The following is a 17,140-nucleotide window of genomic DNA, read 5'->3' as shown; positions in this document are numbered from 1 at the left end:
GAGCATTTTCTTGTTTGCTTATGGCCTTATAGAGTTGGTTGAGTGCGCTCTTAGTGCCAGCATCGGTCTGTGGTGGTAAATAGATGGCTACGAATAATATAGATGAGAATTCTCTTGGTAGATAGTGTGGTCTACAGCTTATCATAAGGTACTCTCCCTCAGGCGAGCAATACCTCGAGACTTCTTTAATATTAGACATCGTGCATGTTACGCCCTGACCTTAGAGAGATGTTTTATTTCCTCTAGTTTGGTTAGGTCAGGGTGTGATATGGGGTGGGCAATCTAGGTTGTTGTATTTCTAGGTTCCATTCTATGTATTATATTTCTTTGTGTTGAGCCGAGTATGGTTCCTAATCAGAGGCAGCTGTCTATCGTTGTCTCTGATTAGGAATCATACTTAGGCAGCCCTTTTTCCCTCCTTCAGTGTGGGATCTTGTTTTTTACAGCTCAGTATAGCCTGCAGAACGTGACGTTCGTTTTCCGTTGTTTGTTATTTTGATTTTGTGTTCTGAGTTATAATAAATATCATCATGAGCACTTACCACGCTGCACCTTGGTCTACTCCTTACGACGAACGTCACAGCGCACCAGCTGTTATTGGCAAAAAGACACACACCCCCACCCCTCGTCTTACCAGACGTAGCTTCTCTGTTCTGCCGGTGCATGAAAATCCCTCCAGCTCTATATTGTCTGTGTCGTCGTTCAGCCACGACTCGGTGAAACATGGGAAATTACAGTTGTTCATGTCCCGTTGGTAGGATAATCATAATCGTAGGTCATCCATTTTATTTTCCAATGATTGCATGTTAGCAAGTAGAATTGATGGCAATGGGAATTTACTCGCTCACCTACAGATTCTCGAAAGGCAGCCTGATCTGCGTCCTCTTTTCCTTTGTCTTTTCTTCACGCAAATGACGTGGATCTGGGCCTGTTCCCGTGAGAGCAGTATATCTTTCTCGTCGGAATCGTTAAAGGAAAAAGCTTCTTCCAGTCCGTGGTGAGTAATCCCAGTTCTGATGTCCAGAAGTTATTTTCGGTCATAAGAGACGGTAGCAGCAACATTATGTACAAAATAAGTAAACATTATTTTTACAAACAACGCAAAAAAACTAACAAAATAGCACAATTGATTACGGACATGTAAAACGTCAGCCATCCTCTTTGTCTCCATTCTTCCATTAACATGAGCTGGTCACTATGTGTAGGTAATCCTTTCTAACGCTGCTTTTTTGAAAGATATCACCTAGTAGAACTGCAAAAGTGTTGCTCTCCATTTTCTGGAGGACCGAGTTTTGAAATCAGTATGATAGCCAAGGAGATGTAGAAAAATTCTGGTGTTTGATTGCAAAAAGAAAACACACAGAAGGCTGATGTATAAAACACCTGTCTCCGGATTACATCTTCAATCTAAGGGCAACAATGGCATCCGTGACAGAGCGGGACAAGCGTCCATCGATGTATATGGGTAAGATAGTTTAGCTAGCTACATTTTCAGATATTATATTATTTCAAATTTTGTCAGAAAGTTTTTTTCATTTCAAGTTAAATCCTACTGTTAGCTCGCCAGCTAACTTTAAGTGTATGATCTGTGTAGTAATATTATTTGTATCTCAGCCATTTGCATTGCTAGTTATTGCCTAATTTTAGCTAACTAGCTAACATTAAACCTGGTTGGTTAGCTACCTGCAGATTCAGGGTAGTAATGTTATGAATGAGGGATTATGTTTCATTGTTTAGCTAGCTAGCTAGCTAGCTACATGTCTAAACAAAAGACTCCACTATGCAAGTAACCATTTCACTACACCTTCTGTACCCAGTGCATGTGACAAAACGTTGGTCTTATTTGATATAGTATGTGCTTACCAGAGACGATAATGTGAAGAACATGACCTGCACCAAAGTAAAATTAGGATATAACGTTAGGCCAACGAGACAGTGTCCAAATTCTAAAATTCTCCGGTAGAATGCCATGCTTTATTTCATCACACTCACAACCGTAAGCTATTTTTCTGTAATTGGCTTGCCATTAATGTGCAAATAATGATCTTGTTGTGAGTTTATTTTCCTGTAATAATGAAGACAAATGAGCTAAAGTGAAGACGTTGCCAGCTATAAGATATGGACATTATTTGAACTGGCTAGCCAGCTAACTAAACATTAGCTAGCTAGCTAACAAGCTAGAACCAAACCAAAACTTTGTTTAGAAAGTTGTTTTTAGCTGCCTGGTTTGCTAGATTGACATATACTAAATTCCTTTTTAAACGGGTGGGTTTATTTGATGTCGAACGACAATAGAATATTCATGATGTCACTGCGACAACTGTCGATAGACGTAGTATAAACCAGCCTTTAGTCTTTAAATCTTTCGTTGTTTAGTGCATAGCCTCACATGTGAATGCTTAAAGAAATGGGTGGGGGTAAGGCTTAAGAGGGTGTGAACGATGCTGAATGGGTGTAGACAAAGAAGAGCTTACCAAATCATTCAAGGGCCATTTTCTCAAAAGTGAGGTTACAAATGTATCAACTTTCAAAGCAGAATTACTTTCCCATTGTTCCTCAACTGTAGTGTATTACATAACATTTTCTATCTCTAGGTCTGTACTTTTATCCAATGTAAAAAACTAATTTTGCTCCACAAATTTTGCTACATAAGACCAATTTGAGCCGGTCAGTCACATTTGTTTGTGTTACAGCCTGAAATCAAAATGTATTAAATTGATTATCACCCCTCTACACACAATACCCCATGATGACAAAGTGAAAACATGTTTTTAGAAACTTCTGCAGATTTATTGAATATGAAATACAGAAATATCTAATTTACATAAGTATTTAATACTTTGTAGAAGCATCTTTGGCAGCGATTACAGCTGAGTCTTTCTGTGTGTTTGTGCCTTTGTGTGTGTGGAGCACAGACTTACATCTTGGTCTGGCCAGGCCATGTTCTGGTTGGGGTAGAGAAAGGGGGGATGGGGAGAGACAGGGGGAGAGAGGGGCGCCATGAATGTTAAAACAACAGCAGACGGGATGAGCACTCTGGGACCAGGCTCAGAAAAGCAAACACAGCATCAAGCGACAGGAAACGTCTCGCTCCACACAGAATACTGAGCTGCCCGGTTAAAAGAACCAAAGAGAGAAAGAGGTAGGGAGACAGAGAGAGAGAGAGAGAGACAGAGTGAGGGGGTTTGGGAGTGAGAGAGAGAGAGAGAATGGGAAAGCGAGAGTGGGGGAGTGGGCGACAGAGAGAGGAAGGGAGAGCGAGAAGAGGGGGAGTGGTCGAGAGAGAGATGGATAGAGAGAAAGGGGGGAGAGGGGTTGAAGTGAGATGGATTGAGAGAGCATGAGGTTGATAGCAAGCCTAAACACTTGCTTTGGCAGCAATCCATCTTTAAAATAACATCTACAGTATGATTGCATTAAGAGGTCCAGTCAGCATGTCAGCCAGCCAGTCAAAAGGCCTCAAAACAGATATCGCCAGCAGCTGAGACAACAGAGAAGGCTGTATTCCAATACTTTTAATAAAACTCTCTACACTACAGCACAAACCAACAGTCATCTCGCAATGTTTTTCTCTCTCTCACATCAAGCACACTGGCCCCAGTTTCACAATAAATTGTATTTATATAGAAACAAATAAACACATTGTCATTGGAGTCACAATAAAACCGTACAGAGTAATAGCATTCACTGCAAGTGTTATCTAACTTCCTGTGACAGTAAAAAAGTGCAAGTGGATAACATGTAGATAATAGCTATAGTAAGTTGGTGAAAGCCAGCCTGTTATTATGACACTTGACACCCAGATGATAGTGTGCCATTATCACATTATGGTGCTGAAGTGTAGAGAGGAAATCCACTGCCCACTGGCTGATGATGGAGCACACACACTCTCACTCTCTGAGGGCTCCATGACCGATGAGAGAAAACACACACTCATACTGCCTGATGATGGAGAACGCACACACACACACACACACACACACACACGACACACAGCACACACACACACACACACACACACACACACACACACACACACACACACACACACACACACACACACACACACACACACACACACACACACACACACACACACACACACACACACACACACACACACACACACAGCCTGGTAAAACCAATCAGTCTGGTCTGCTAAAGCAGGAAAGTCCGCATTCACATTTACTGAGAGTTGTACGACTGATGAGGTACTCTCCATCAGTGTCCCCACTACTACCATTAAGCCCTGAGCCCCTCTTTCTGTTTCTCTCTGTCTGTCTCTATTTGAGTAGAGTGTGTGAACAAAGAAAAAACACAAAGAAAGGCAAAACAAAGAAAAGGGAAGCAGCCATAATGGGTCATGCAATGAATCATCATCATGAGCAATGACAGCCTGAAAGAAAAGTGCAGCCAGTGCCGGACAGGGACACACATGAAGGGGTTAGGGTCCCAAAGACCCTCCCCATTATTGATTAAGGGGACCGTAAGATTCATATGTTTTGCTGCAGGCCTTATAATAGATACTGTTGCTATGTGCCTAAAAACTCCGCCACTATACGTTGCACAAGCCATCTATATTAGTCTTTGTGGTTTGCTTGCAGGAGTTTGCTTGCAGGCTAGGTCTGAGTCAGACCTAAACTAGATAAAGAGAAGTAACCACTGTCTGGTTTAGACATTTTGATCTTGTGTGACAGTGGACAATACTAATGAATTCAGAGAAGCTACTGTGCAAGGTTACCTTATAAGGTAACCTCAGCATATTGCTGTTTAAATACAGTTGAAGTCAGAAGTTTACATACACTAAGGTTGGAGTCATTAAAACTCGTTTTTCAACCACTCCACAAATTTCTTGTTACCAAACTATAGTTTTGGCAAGTCGGTTAGGACATCTACTTTGTGCATGACACAAGTAATTTTTCCAACAATTGTTTACAGACAAATGATTTAACTTATAATTCACTGTATCACAATTCCAGTGGGTCAGAAGTTTACATACACTAAGTTGACTGTGCCTTTAAACAGCTTGGAAAATTCCAGAAAATTATGTCATGGCTTTAGAAGCTTCTGTTAGGCTAACTGACATCATTTGAGTCAATTGGAGGTGTACCTGTGGATGTATTTCAAGGCCTACCTTCAAACCCAGTGCCTCTTTGCTTGACATCATGGGAAAAACAAAAGAAATCAGCCAAGACCTCAGAAAAAGAATTGTAGACCTCCACAAGTCTGGTTCAACCTTGGGAGTATTTTCCAAATGCCTGAAGGTATCACGTTCATCTGTACAAACAAAAGTACGCAAGTATAAACACCGTGGGACCACGCAGCCGTCATACCGCTCAGGAAGGAGAAGCGTTCTGTCTCCTAGAGATTAACGTACTTTGGTGCAAAAAGTGCAAATCAATCCCAGAACAACAGCAAAGGACCTTGTGAAGATGCTGGAGGAAACAGGTACAAAAGTATCTATATCCACAGTAAAAACGAGTCCTATATCGATATAACCTGAAAGGCTGCTCAGCAAGGAAGAAGCCACTGCTCCAAAACCGCTATAAAAAAACAGACTATGGTATGCAACTGCAGATGGGGACAAAGATTGCACTTTTTGGAGAAATGTCCTCTGGTCTGATGAAACAAAAAAAGAATAACTGTTTGGCCATAATGACCATCGTTATGTTTGGAGGAAAAAGGGGGACGCTTGCAAGCCGAAGAACACCATCCCAACAGAGAAGCACGGGGGTGGCAGCATCATGTTGTGGGGGTGCTTTGCAGCAGGAGGGACTGGTGCACTTCACAAAATAAATGGCATCATGAGGAAGCAAAATGATGTGGATATATTGAAGCAAAATCTCAAGACATCAGTCAGGAAATTAAAGCTTGGTTGCAAATGGGTCTTCCAATGGACAGTGAGTGACCCCAAGCATACTTCCAAAGTTGTGGCAAAATGGCTTAAGGACAACAAAGTCAAGGTATTGGAGTGGCTATCACAAAGCCCTGACCTCAATCCCATAGAACATTTGTGGGCAGAACTGAAAAAGCATGTGCAAGCAAGGAGGCCTACAAACCTGACTCAGTTACACCAGCTCGGTCAGGAGGAATGGGCTAAAATTCACCCAACTTATTGTGGGAAGCTTGTGGAAGGCTACCCGAAACGTTTGACCCAAGTTAAACAATTTAAAGGCAATGCTACCAAAATACTAATTGAGTGTATGTAAACTTCTGACCCACTGGGAATGTGATGAAAGAAATAAAAGCTGAAATAAATCATTCTCTCTACTATTATTCTAACATTTCACATTCTTAAAATAAAGTGGTGATCCTAGCTGACCTAAGACAGGGAATTTTTACTAGGATTAAATATCAGGAATTGTGAAAAACTGAGTTTAAATGTATTTGGCTAAGGTGTATGTAAACTTCCGACTTCACCTGTACATTGACGTAGGTGATCATACCACTAGGGAGTGATCACGTATAAAATCAGCTGCGCCCTTAGGTGGGGTGCAGAACTTACTCTGAAACACACGTGCTGTGTTTCCATTGTCAACTTCTATCTGCAATTGCATTAATAAAGGTTTAATTGATTTACTTAAAGAAGATATTGTCTGACTGCTGATTTCACCAATAAGCCAATGATTGACAAGGAACAAGGAACCCACCTCGACACACACACAGGAGCAGCAGGCAAGGTCAAATATATACAAATATATAGTGTACGTAATATGTTGAAGTAACTACGGATGCAGCACTCTAGAGAAGCCTGCTCAGTAGGCTGTGTTGGACTGTGTGTTCGCTCTCTCTCTCTCAAATCAAATCAAATTTTATTGGTCACATACACATATTTAGCAGATGTTATTGCGGGTGTAGCGAAATGCTTGTGTTCCTAGCTCCAACAGTGCAGTAGTATCTAACAGTATCTAACAGTTCACAACAATGCACACAAATCTAAAAGTAAAATAATTAAATTAAGAAATATATAAATATTAAGACGAGTACTGTCTGAGTGGCATTGACTAACATACAGTAGAATACAATAAATACATATGAAATGAGTTAAACACTATGTAAACATTATTAAAGTGACTAGTGTTCCATTTAAAGTGACCAGTGATACATATGTCTAGGTACATAGGGCGGCAGCCTCTAAGGTGCAGGGTTGAGTAACCAGGTGGTAGCCGGCTAGTGGTGGCTATTTAACAGTCTGATGGCCTTGAGATAGAAGCTGTTTTTCAGTCTCTCGGTACCAGCTTTGATGCACCTGTACTGACCTCGCCTTCTGGATGATAGCGGGATGAACAGGTCGTGGCTCGGGTGGTTGATGTCCTTGATGATCTTTTTGGCCTACCTGTGACATCGGGTGCTGTAGGTGTCCTGGAGGGCAGGCAGTGTGCCACTGTTGATGCGTTGGGCAGACCGCACCACCCTCTGGAGAGCCCTGCGGTTGCGGGAAGTGCAGTTGCCGTACCATGCGGTGATACAGCCCGACAGGATGCTCTCAATTGTACATCTGTAAAAGTTTGAGGGTCTTAGGGGCCAAGCCAAAATGTTCTTCAGCCTACTGAGGTTGAAGAGGCGCTGTTGCACCTTTTTCACCACACTGTCTGTTTGGGTGGACCCTTTCCGATTGTCAGTGATGTGTACGCCGAGGAACTTCAAGCTTTTCATCTTCTCCACTGCAGCCCCGTCGATGTGAATAGCGGTGTGCTCTCTCTGCTGTCTCCTGAAGTCCACGATCAGCTTCTTAGTTTTGTTGACGTTGAGGGAGAGGTTATTTTCCTGGCACCACTCCCCAGATCCCTCACCTCCTTCCTGTAGGCTGACTCGTCATTGTTGGTAATCAAGCCTACTACTGTAGTGTCGTCTGCAAACTTGATGATTGAGTTGGAGGCGTGCATGGCCATGCAGTCATGGGTGAACAGGGAGTACAGGAGGGGGCTGAGCATACACACTTGTGAGGCCCGTGTGTTGAGGATCAGCGTAGTGGAGGTGTTGTTTTCTAGCTTCACCACCTGGGGGTAGCCCATCAGGAAGTTCAGGACCCAGTTACACAGGGCAGGGTTCAGACCCAGGGCCCCGAGCTTAATGATGAGCTTGGAGGGTACTATGGTGTTGAAGGCTGACCTATAGTCAATAAACAGCATTCTTGCATAGGTATTCCTCTTGTCCAGATGTTATAAGGCAGTGTGCAGTGCAATGGCGTTTGCATAATCTGTGGATCTATTGGGGCGGTATACAAATTGAAGTGGGTCAAGGATATCAGGTAAGGTGGAGGTGATATGATCCTTAACTAGCCTCTCAAAGCACTTCAAGATGACAGAAGTTAGTGCTATGGGTCGATAGTCATTTAGTTCAGTTACCTTTGCTTTCTTGGGTACAGGAACTATGGTGGACAAGCAAGTAGTAGACAAGCAAGTGGGGACAGCACACTGGGATAGGGAGAGATTGAATATGTCCGTAAACACTCCAGCCAGCTGATCTGCGCATGCTCTGAGGACGCGGCTAGGGATACCGTCTGGGCCGGCGGCTTTGTGAGGGTTAACACGCTTAAATGTCTTACTCACATTGGCCACGGAGAACGAGAGCCCACAGTCCTTGGGAGCGGACCACGTCGGTGGCACTGTTTTATCCTCAAAGCGGGTGAAGAAGGTGTTTAGCTTGCCGGGGGCAAGACATCGGTGTCCTAGACGTGGCTGGTTTTCCCTTTGTAATTGGTATGTCTTGTGTCTGAGCCGTTGAATTGCGACTTCACTTTGTCTCTGTACTGACGTTTTGCCTGTTTGATTGCCTTACGGAAGGAATAATTACACTGTTTGTATTCGACCATATTCCCAGTCACCTTGCCATGGTTAAATGCGGGGGTTCACACTTTCAGTTTTGAGCGAATACTGCCATCTATCCACGGTTTTTGGTTTAGTAATCACAGTGGGAACAACATCCCCTATACACTTCCTAATGAACTCAGTCACCGTGTCCGTGTATACATCAATGTTATTCTCATTGGTCAGACAAGCATTGAATAGACCTTAGCACAGGTACTTCCTGTTTAAGTTTCTGCCTATAGGAAGGGAGAAGCAGAATGAAGTCGTGATCTGATTTGCCGAAGGGAGGGCAGGGGAGGGTCTTGTATCCATCCTGGAAGGGAGAGTAACAATGGTTGAGAGTTTTTGAAGCGCGAGTACTACAGACAATGTGCTCATTTTCCTCAAATTTGCTTTGTTAAACTCCCAGCTACAATAAATGCGGCCTCAGGATATGTGGTTTCCATTTTGCACAAAGTCCAGTGTAGTTCCTTGAGGGCCATTGTGGTATTGGCTTGAGGGGGAATATATACGGCTGTGACTAAAACCCAAGATAATTATTTTGAGAGGTCGACATTTGACAGTGAGATATTCTAGGTTGGGTAAACAAAAAGACTTGAGTTCCTGTACGATATCACAATCACACTATGAGTAGTTAATCATGCAATATACACCACTGCCTTGCTTCTTCCCGGAGAGTTCTTTATTCCTGTCTGCGCGATGTACTGAGAACCCAGCTGGCTGTATGGACAGGGACAGTATATCCGAAGAGAGCCATGATTCTGTGAAACAGAGTATGTTACAGTCCCTGATGTCTCTCTGGAAGGAGATCCTCGCCCTGAGCTTGTTTACTTTATTGTCCAGGGACTGAACATTAGCTAGTAAAATACTCGGAAGCGGTGGATGGTGCGCACGCCTCCTGAGTCGGACTAGAAGTCCACTCCGAATACCTCTTCTCCGCCTGTGGCGTCTTGGAGCAGCCTCTGGAATAAGTTAAATTGCCCTGTGGGGTACGAACAAAGGTTCTAATTCGGGAAAGTCGTATTTCTGGTCATAATGCTGGTGAGTTACCGCCACTCTGATATCCAAAAGTTATTTCCGGATGTATGTAATAACATAAAAACAATTCTGGGCTAATAATGTAATAAATAACAAAAATAAATAAATACTGTGAAGTTGCTTAGGGGCTAGAAACAGAGCTGCCATGTCTGTCGGCGTCATCTCTCTCCCTCCCTCTCTCTGTCTCTCTTAGTGGGGTGTTAAGAAGAGTAGCAGAAGGCAAATAGGATACAGGGATACTATGTCCTTTGTGTCAGTTTGAATTGGGTTGAGGAAGTTCGTATTTATCTGCCTGTAGTATGGAGAGTGATGCATTTTAACCTATGCATCTGCAGCATCCAATGTAATACAAGTACATCAGGTCATTTTCAAAGAAGACATTTCCCACTATTTAAACTTCAGTCTTGAAGACTAATATGAGGGTATATCAAGATAGTTCTTCTAATGTCTAGATGACCCCTGCCCCCCTACATTCCTTAGCCTCTTCCCTCTTCCTCACCCCGCTGGGGGTCCTAGCTCACCCCCTTGCCCCCTCCCCTTTCCCCCCAGGCCATGCAGGGGTGTTGTTTCTCAGAGAGGGCCGGATGACCGAGGGGGGCCGATCTCGTCAGTGTGTCCCAGCTGAGCCTGTGTTCTGTCCAGCCCAGACTGAGACTTCCAGCCAGGCCATTCTTCTCCTCATTGTTCCCATCCTAAACAATAAACAAGGCTTTTGTTGAATGTTTTGCTGACTCAAACAACATCAAAGACCACTGTGATAAAAATCCTTGGGAAACCAGAACAGGTTCTAAAAGATTATCAGAATGAAACCTTTTGATTTAAAAGACTATATTGAAAGTGATTAACTGTCTGTGAAAAGCAGTGGATTTCAGTTCAACTGAGATAATTGAATTGTCATTCAAACAGATCATTTGTCATGATAATGTCTTCGGCATCGCCTTTGACCGAGGCATATAAGTATGATCAGCTCTGTTTGACGTGCATGTGAACGTGCGTGTGTCTGTGTGAGATCCACAAACAGTGAATGTGAGAGTGAACCCTCTCTTCCACTCAGAGAGGCTAACTAGCTCCCACAGGGCCCAGTCAATCAGAGCCTCCTTAAGGTCTTTGCTGATCGATTGTCTCTTCTGAGAAGCTGACATCTGAGGTGTGCTGACAGCAGTCCCACCCAGCACATGCCTCGCCTCCAGATGTTGACATACACCAATGGAGAACATCCTTCAGGTCCCAGTGTGTGTGTGTCTACTAATCTTGGTCACATTACCACAGTGCTGTGTTTACCCCTTCTCCCCCTCTACCCTGGGGTGGATTGAGCTCTTCATCACCATGGCGACAGCATGGCCACCTCAAGCTCTCACGTCAGTGTGTGTGTGTTGTTTACCACGTTTACCGGTAACTCTCTCAACGGTTGACCTTGTTAGTCGTCAGAGTATGGCCAGTGGCAAGAGCCGTCAACAGACACCCACCCACCCACGCACGCAGGCACGCACGCACCGCCTGAGTGGGTGCATACAGTACATAGGGGCATATCGGCCATGGCCAGGCCAGGCTCCATATAAGGGGAGAGGGCTCAGGTGGGATGTACGGGTATATCAACACATACAGTACACACCCCTTGACCTTTTCCACATTTTGTTACGTTACTAAAATTGATTAAATCATTTTTTCCCCCTCATCAATCTACACACAATACCCCATAATGACAAGCAAAATTTTTTTTTTGAAATTGTTGCAAATCTATAAAAAATGAAAAACAGGAATATCACATTTACATACAAATGCCTTCTGTTAAATGCTCCTGTATTTATATATCTGTATATGTTATGTATGTTGTGACTGCTGTTGTGCAAAGTTGTCATCAAGGCAAAGGGTGGCTACTTTGAAGAATCTCAAATACATTATTCCATTTGTGGTATTTCATAGATTTTATGTAGAAAATAGTAAGAACAAAGAAAAATCCTGGAATGAGTACTGTGTCCAAACTTTTAACTGGTACTGTATGTAACAATGTATGTACACTACAGTTCAAAAGTTTTGGGTCACTTAGGAATGTCCTTGTTTTTGAAAGAAAAACAATTTTTTTGTCCATTAAAAGAACATCAAATTGATCAGATATACAGTGGAGACATTGTTAATGTTGTAAATGAATATTGTAGCTGGAAACTGCAGATTTTTTATGGAATATCTACATAGGCGTACAGAGGCCCATTATCAGCAACCATCCCGCCTGTGTTCCAATGGCACGTTGTGTTAGCTAATCCAAGTTGATCATTTTAAAAGGCTAATTGATCATTAGAAAACCCTTTTGCAATTATGTTAGCACAGCTGAAAACTATTGTTCTAATTAAAGAAGAAATAAAACTGTCCTTCTTTAGACTAGTTGAGTATCTGGAGCGTCAGCATTTGTGGGTTCGATTACAGGCTCAAGTCGCCAGAAACAAATAACATTCTTCTGAAACTCGTCAGTCTATTCTTGATCTGAGAAATTAAGACTTTCCATGTGAGAAATTGCCAAGAAACTGAAGATCTCGTACAACGCTGTGTACTACTCCCTTCACAGAACAGCGCAAACTGGCTCTAAACAGAATAGAAAGAGGCCCCAATGCACATCTGAGCAAGAGGACAAGTACATTAGAGTGTCTAGTTTGAGAAACAAGCGCCTCACAAGTCCTCAACTGGCATCTTCATTAAATAGTAAAATGTGATATTTCCGCAAAACACCAGTCTCAACATCCAGGCTCTTGCCTTCCCTGTAGCTCAGTTGGTAGAGCATGGTGTTTGCAACGCCAGGGTTGTGGGTTCGATTCCCACAGGGGGCCAGTACGGAAAGAAGAAAGAAAAAAGTTATGTATGAAATGAAATGTATGCATTCACTACTGTAAGTCGCTCTGGATAAGAGCGTCTGCTAAATGACTAAAATGTAAAAATGTAACAGTGAAGAGGTGACTCCGGGATGCTGGCCTTCTAGGCAGAGTCGCAAAGAAAAAGCCATATCTCAGACTGGCCAATGAAAAGATTAAGATGGGCAAAAGAACATAGACACTGGACAGAGGAACTCTGCCTAGAAGGCCAGCATCCCGGAGTCGCCTGTTGACGTTGAGACTGGTGTTTTGCGGAAATATCACATTTACATCAGTATTCAGATCCTTTACTCAGTACTTTGTTGAAGCACCTTTGGCAGTAATTACAGCCTTGAGTCTTCTTGGGTATGACACTACAAGCTTGATACACCTATATTTGGGGAGTTTCTCCCATTCTTCTGTGCAGATGCTCTCAAGCTCTGTCAGGTTGGATGGGGAGCGTCGCTGCACAGCTATTTTCAGGTCTCTCCAGAGATGTTCGATCGCGTTCAAGTCCAGGCTCTGGCTGGGCCACTCAAGGAAATTCAGAGACTTGTCGCCAAGCCACTCCTGCATTGTCTTGGCTGTGTGCTTAGGGTCGTTATCCTGTTGGAAGGTGAACCTTCGCCCCAGTCTGAGGTTCTGAGTGCTCTGGAGCAGGTTTTCATCAAGGACCTCTCTGTACTTTGCTCCGTTCATCTTTCCCTCGATCCTGACTAGTCTCCCAGTCCCTGCTGCTGAAAAACATCCCACAGCATGATGCTGCTTCCACCATGCTTCACCGTAGGGAAAGTGCCAGGTTTCCTTCAGACATGACGCTTGGCATTGAGGCCAAAGAGTTCAATCTTGGTTTCATCAGACCAGAGAATCTTGTTTCTCATGATCTGAGAGTCCTTTAGGCGCCATTTGGCAAACTCCAAGTGGAGGAGTGGCTTCAGTCTGGCCACTTTCCCATAAAGGCCTGATTGGTGGAGTGCTGCAGAGATGGTTGTCCTTCTGGAAGGGTGTCCCATCTCCACAGAGGAACTCTGGAGCACTGTCAGAGTGATCATCGGCCCTTGTCCCACGATTGCTCAGTCTCAAGACTCTTCCTAGCGTCTGGCCACTTTCTCATAAAGGCCTGATTGGTGGAGTGCTGCAGAGATGGTTGTCCTTCTGGAAGGTTCTCCCATCTCCACAGAGGAACTCTGGAGCACTGTCAGAGTGATCATCGGCCCTTGTCACACGATTGCTCAGCTTGGCCAAGCTCTGCCAAGCTAGGAAGAGTCTTGGTGGTTCCAAACGTCTTCCATTTAAGAATGATGGCAGCTACTGTGTTCTTGGGGACCTTCAATGCAGCAGAAATTTGTTGGTACCCTTCCCCAGATCTGTGAATCGACACAATCCTCTCAGAGCTCTATGGACAATTCCTTCAACCTCATGACTTGGTTTTTGCTCTGACATGTACTGTCAACTGTGGGACCTTATATAGACAGATGTGTGCATTTCCAAATCATGTCCAATCAATTGAATTTACCACAAGTGGACTCCAAGTTTTAGAAACTTCTCAAGGATGATCAATGGAAATAGGATGCACCTGAGCTCAATAAGGTATTTTTATTTTTTATGTTTAAAACATTTGCAAACATTTCTAAAAACCTGTTTTCGCTTTGTCATTATGGGGTATTGTGTGTACATTGATGAGGATTTGTTTTTGTTTTATCCATTTTAGACTAAGGCTGTAACGTAACAAAATTTGAAAAGGGGAACGGGTCTGAATACTTTCCGAATGCACTGTATGTATATTATTTTACTGCTGTAGGTATATCATTATTGTTTGGATAAGCTTATTTACTATTATGTATAGATTTGTATCTTACATTTTTTCACTCTTTATGCGATCCGCACTGCAGAGCACACAGGAAGAAGAATTATCACTGAATTATCACAGTGAATTATTGTAATGTTTGTTTATGTGTCAATTAATACCATAAGGGATGGGTTGCCAATTGGCGATTTGATACGAAAATAAAATGTCATTCATTCATTCATAGAGTGTAAGTAATTTCAGTTTTTCATTTTCAATACATTTGCAAAAATGTCTAAAAACCTGTTTTTGCTTTTAGACAGTTGCATTTTTTTTCAACATCAAAAACTGCATTAAAACTGCCATCCTCTTTTAGTTTTTTTCGTGACAGGATCACAGGAAGATGGTGTTCAAAATCAAACACATATTAGCCGTTAGCCCTTTATCGTGATCACTAAAGACCCTAGCTTTATTATGCTGGTATTGTGATCTAATACAGTAGCTACTAAATCAAATTCAATCCTAGCATATTCAATTAAATCCATCCCAGTAATTATTATTGACCACAGTAAATGGTTGTAATAATGCTCTGTATCCCCAATAGGATTAGCGCTTCATAGGATGCATCCCAAACGGGCACTCTATTCTCTATTTCCTACTTTTGACCAGGGCGCATAGGGCTATGGTCAAAAGTAATGCACTATAGGGAATAGGGTGCAATTTGGGACACACATGTATTTCGTGGTTTTCATTTTTAATGGGAAATAATCCCCCTCTTCATTACAGTGGTGCCTGTTTTTCCATCTCAGTTTAATTAGAGTCTTGTTTGACCACAGGCCTTATAACAATACGGCTGTGGTATAATAAAAAAGGGAGGGGCTGTCTGAGAGAGAGGCCATTCCGGCTCCACAGACAGATGAGATAATATATGACAGTTTCTGACACCTACCTCAGATGAACCGTGCAGTGGAGAGGACACACACACACACACACACACACACACACACACACACACACACACACACACACACACACACACCACACACACACACACACACACACACACACACACACACACACACACACACACACACACACACACACCGCAGATTCAATATTCCTACAGGGCTAGTCAAATACGGCCTCTTCAAAGTGATGGTTAATTATATCCCAATTACATTACCTCTTCAACTCTGAAAACATGAATTACAGCTTTTAGAGTCGTGTTAGTAGGGAAATATCACCTCAAGACCCACCTTACTAAATGGAGCAAAAGAGGTATCCTACAAAACAATACACTGGAATCTGTTGAAACTGAAAGGTATAAACCCCACTAACCTTTAAAGTTACAGTCTGGGATCTGGGAATCAGAATCTGTTGAAAGATTTATAAACCCCCTCTAACCTTTATCAAACCAGAATGACGGTTTGGTAGAAAGAGGAGGGTGATCTCAACTGCCCAACCTCCCGTTCTGTGTAACACTATCCACACCGTTGCCTCAGCCTGGTTAGCCAGCAGCCTTAAGGAGAGGTGTTTGACTGTGACAGGACTGTGTGTCTCCAGACATTAGCAGGTAATTAGTGGGCCGTTGTTGGCCCAGGGCCGGTCGGCCATGATGGTGGAACACCGTTGGTTGTCTCTCTGACCTTTACTGGCCTGATATTAAGCTTCATTTGTGGCACAGCTCTAGCAGTAACCTTTTCCTTTCACCAGGCAGACCACCATGTGCTCAGAGGTGGCCCGTGGCCATATCCGTTCCTAGTTCTGGAATGTCATTTTAGAGCTTGAAAATGATGCCGAAGACATCAAATGAATCAATTCATTAATGATTTAGACATGAATGGCTGTTGTCCTGACACAAAAACAATAGATGTGTCTGCAGAATTATGCAACACTCAATGTTAACCCTTTACACTCATACCCGTATACGGGTTGAAAATGGCAGATTTGGGCGCTGATAAGCGCGTAAATTGGAACGCAGTGGCTGTACAGTAACATGCTATGAATGTCATCAGAGTTCAGGTTCTGCGCTTCACAGCTCTCGATCTGTATGGGTTTGACTGACAGCTGTTCTGAACATGAGCACCTCACGTGACAAGAAGTTGCCCCCCATCCCTCCGGATATTGGGCAACTTTTGCAAATGTTTTGTTGTCTGAGTGAGGGAAATATGTAAATTAAGAGGACTCGATGTATTTTAAAAGATGAGACGTATTTTAAAATACTGATTTGATGTCATACAAGCAAGCCAAACACCCGTGAGTCCAAATGTGTACTTCACATTTCCATATCATAAAACTCATGTCATATACAGATGTAGGATATTAATTTGAAACCGTTTGCTAGAGCAGGAAAATAACCTTGCACCAAAAGGAAATGTGAATTATTGTAATTCATGGACATTTTGTTTAAGGGTTAATCCATTTTTCATTAGGGCAAATAAAGTCTGGCATTTTAAAGTGATCGAAAGGGGACCATCATGCTCTCCCAGAGGCTTGGCTGGTGCTTAAAACACGTAAATTCTGACAAACAAAAGGTGTAATGGGTCCGCACTCTATAAGACGTTGCATAAAGCTTACTTCATTTTTAGATTTTTATATTATTTTCACAGCATCAGTTTCGGCTTTGCAGCCTTCTTCAGTGAATAGGTACAATTTAATTTAAACAG

General features: G+C 42.8%; 1 protein-coding gene across 5 annotated transcripts in view; it reads right to left on the bottom strand.

Moving 5' to 3' along the window:
* LOC106603510 (cytospin-B) overlaps positions 1-17,140 on the bottom strand; it is a 185,683-nt gene that overhangs the window by 30,333 nt on the left and 138,210 nt on the right. The window contains exon 13 of one of the 5 annotated variants that reach the window (XM_045717131.2): positions 2,845-2,945. The exons of the other annotated variants lie outside the window; for them this stretch is intronic. Within the exon in view, the coding sequence (XP_045573087.2) occupies positions 2,865-2,945 (81 nt within the window). The 3' untranslated portion in view covers positions 2,845-2,864. Of the gene's footprint in view, positions 1-2,844; positions 2,946-17,140 lie in introns of those variants that run through there. 5 annotated transcript variants of the gene reach the window in all.

The sequence above is a fragment of the Salmo salar genome, chromosome 04 (assembly GCF_965601325.2).
Source record: "Salmo salar chromosome 04, fSalSal1, whole genome shotgun sequence".
In the NCBI taxonomy this organism is placed as follows: Eukaryota; Metazoa; Chordata; class Actinopteri; order Salmoniformes; family Salmonidae; genus Salmo; species Salmo salar.
This window is presented reverse-complemented; position numbering and strand designations above follow the sequence as displayed.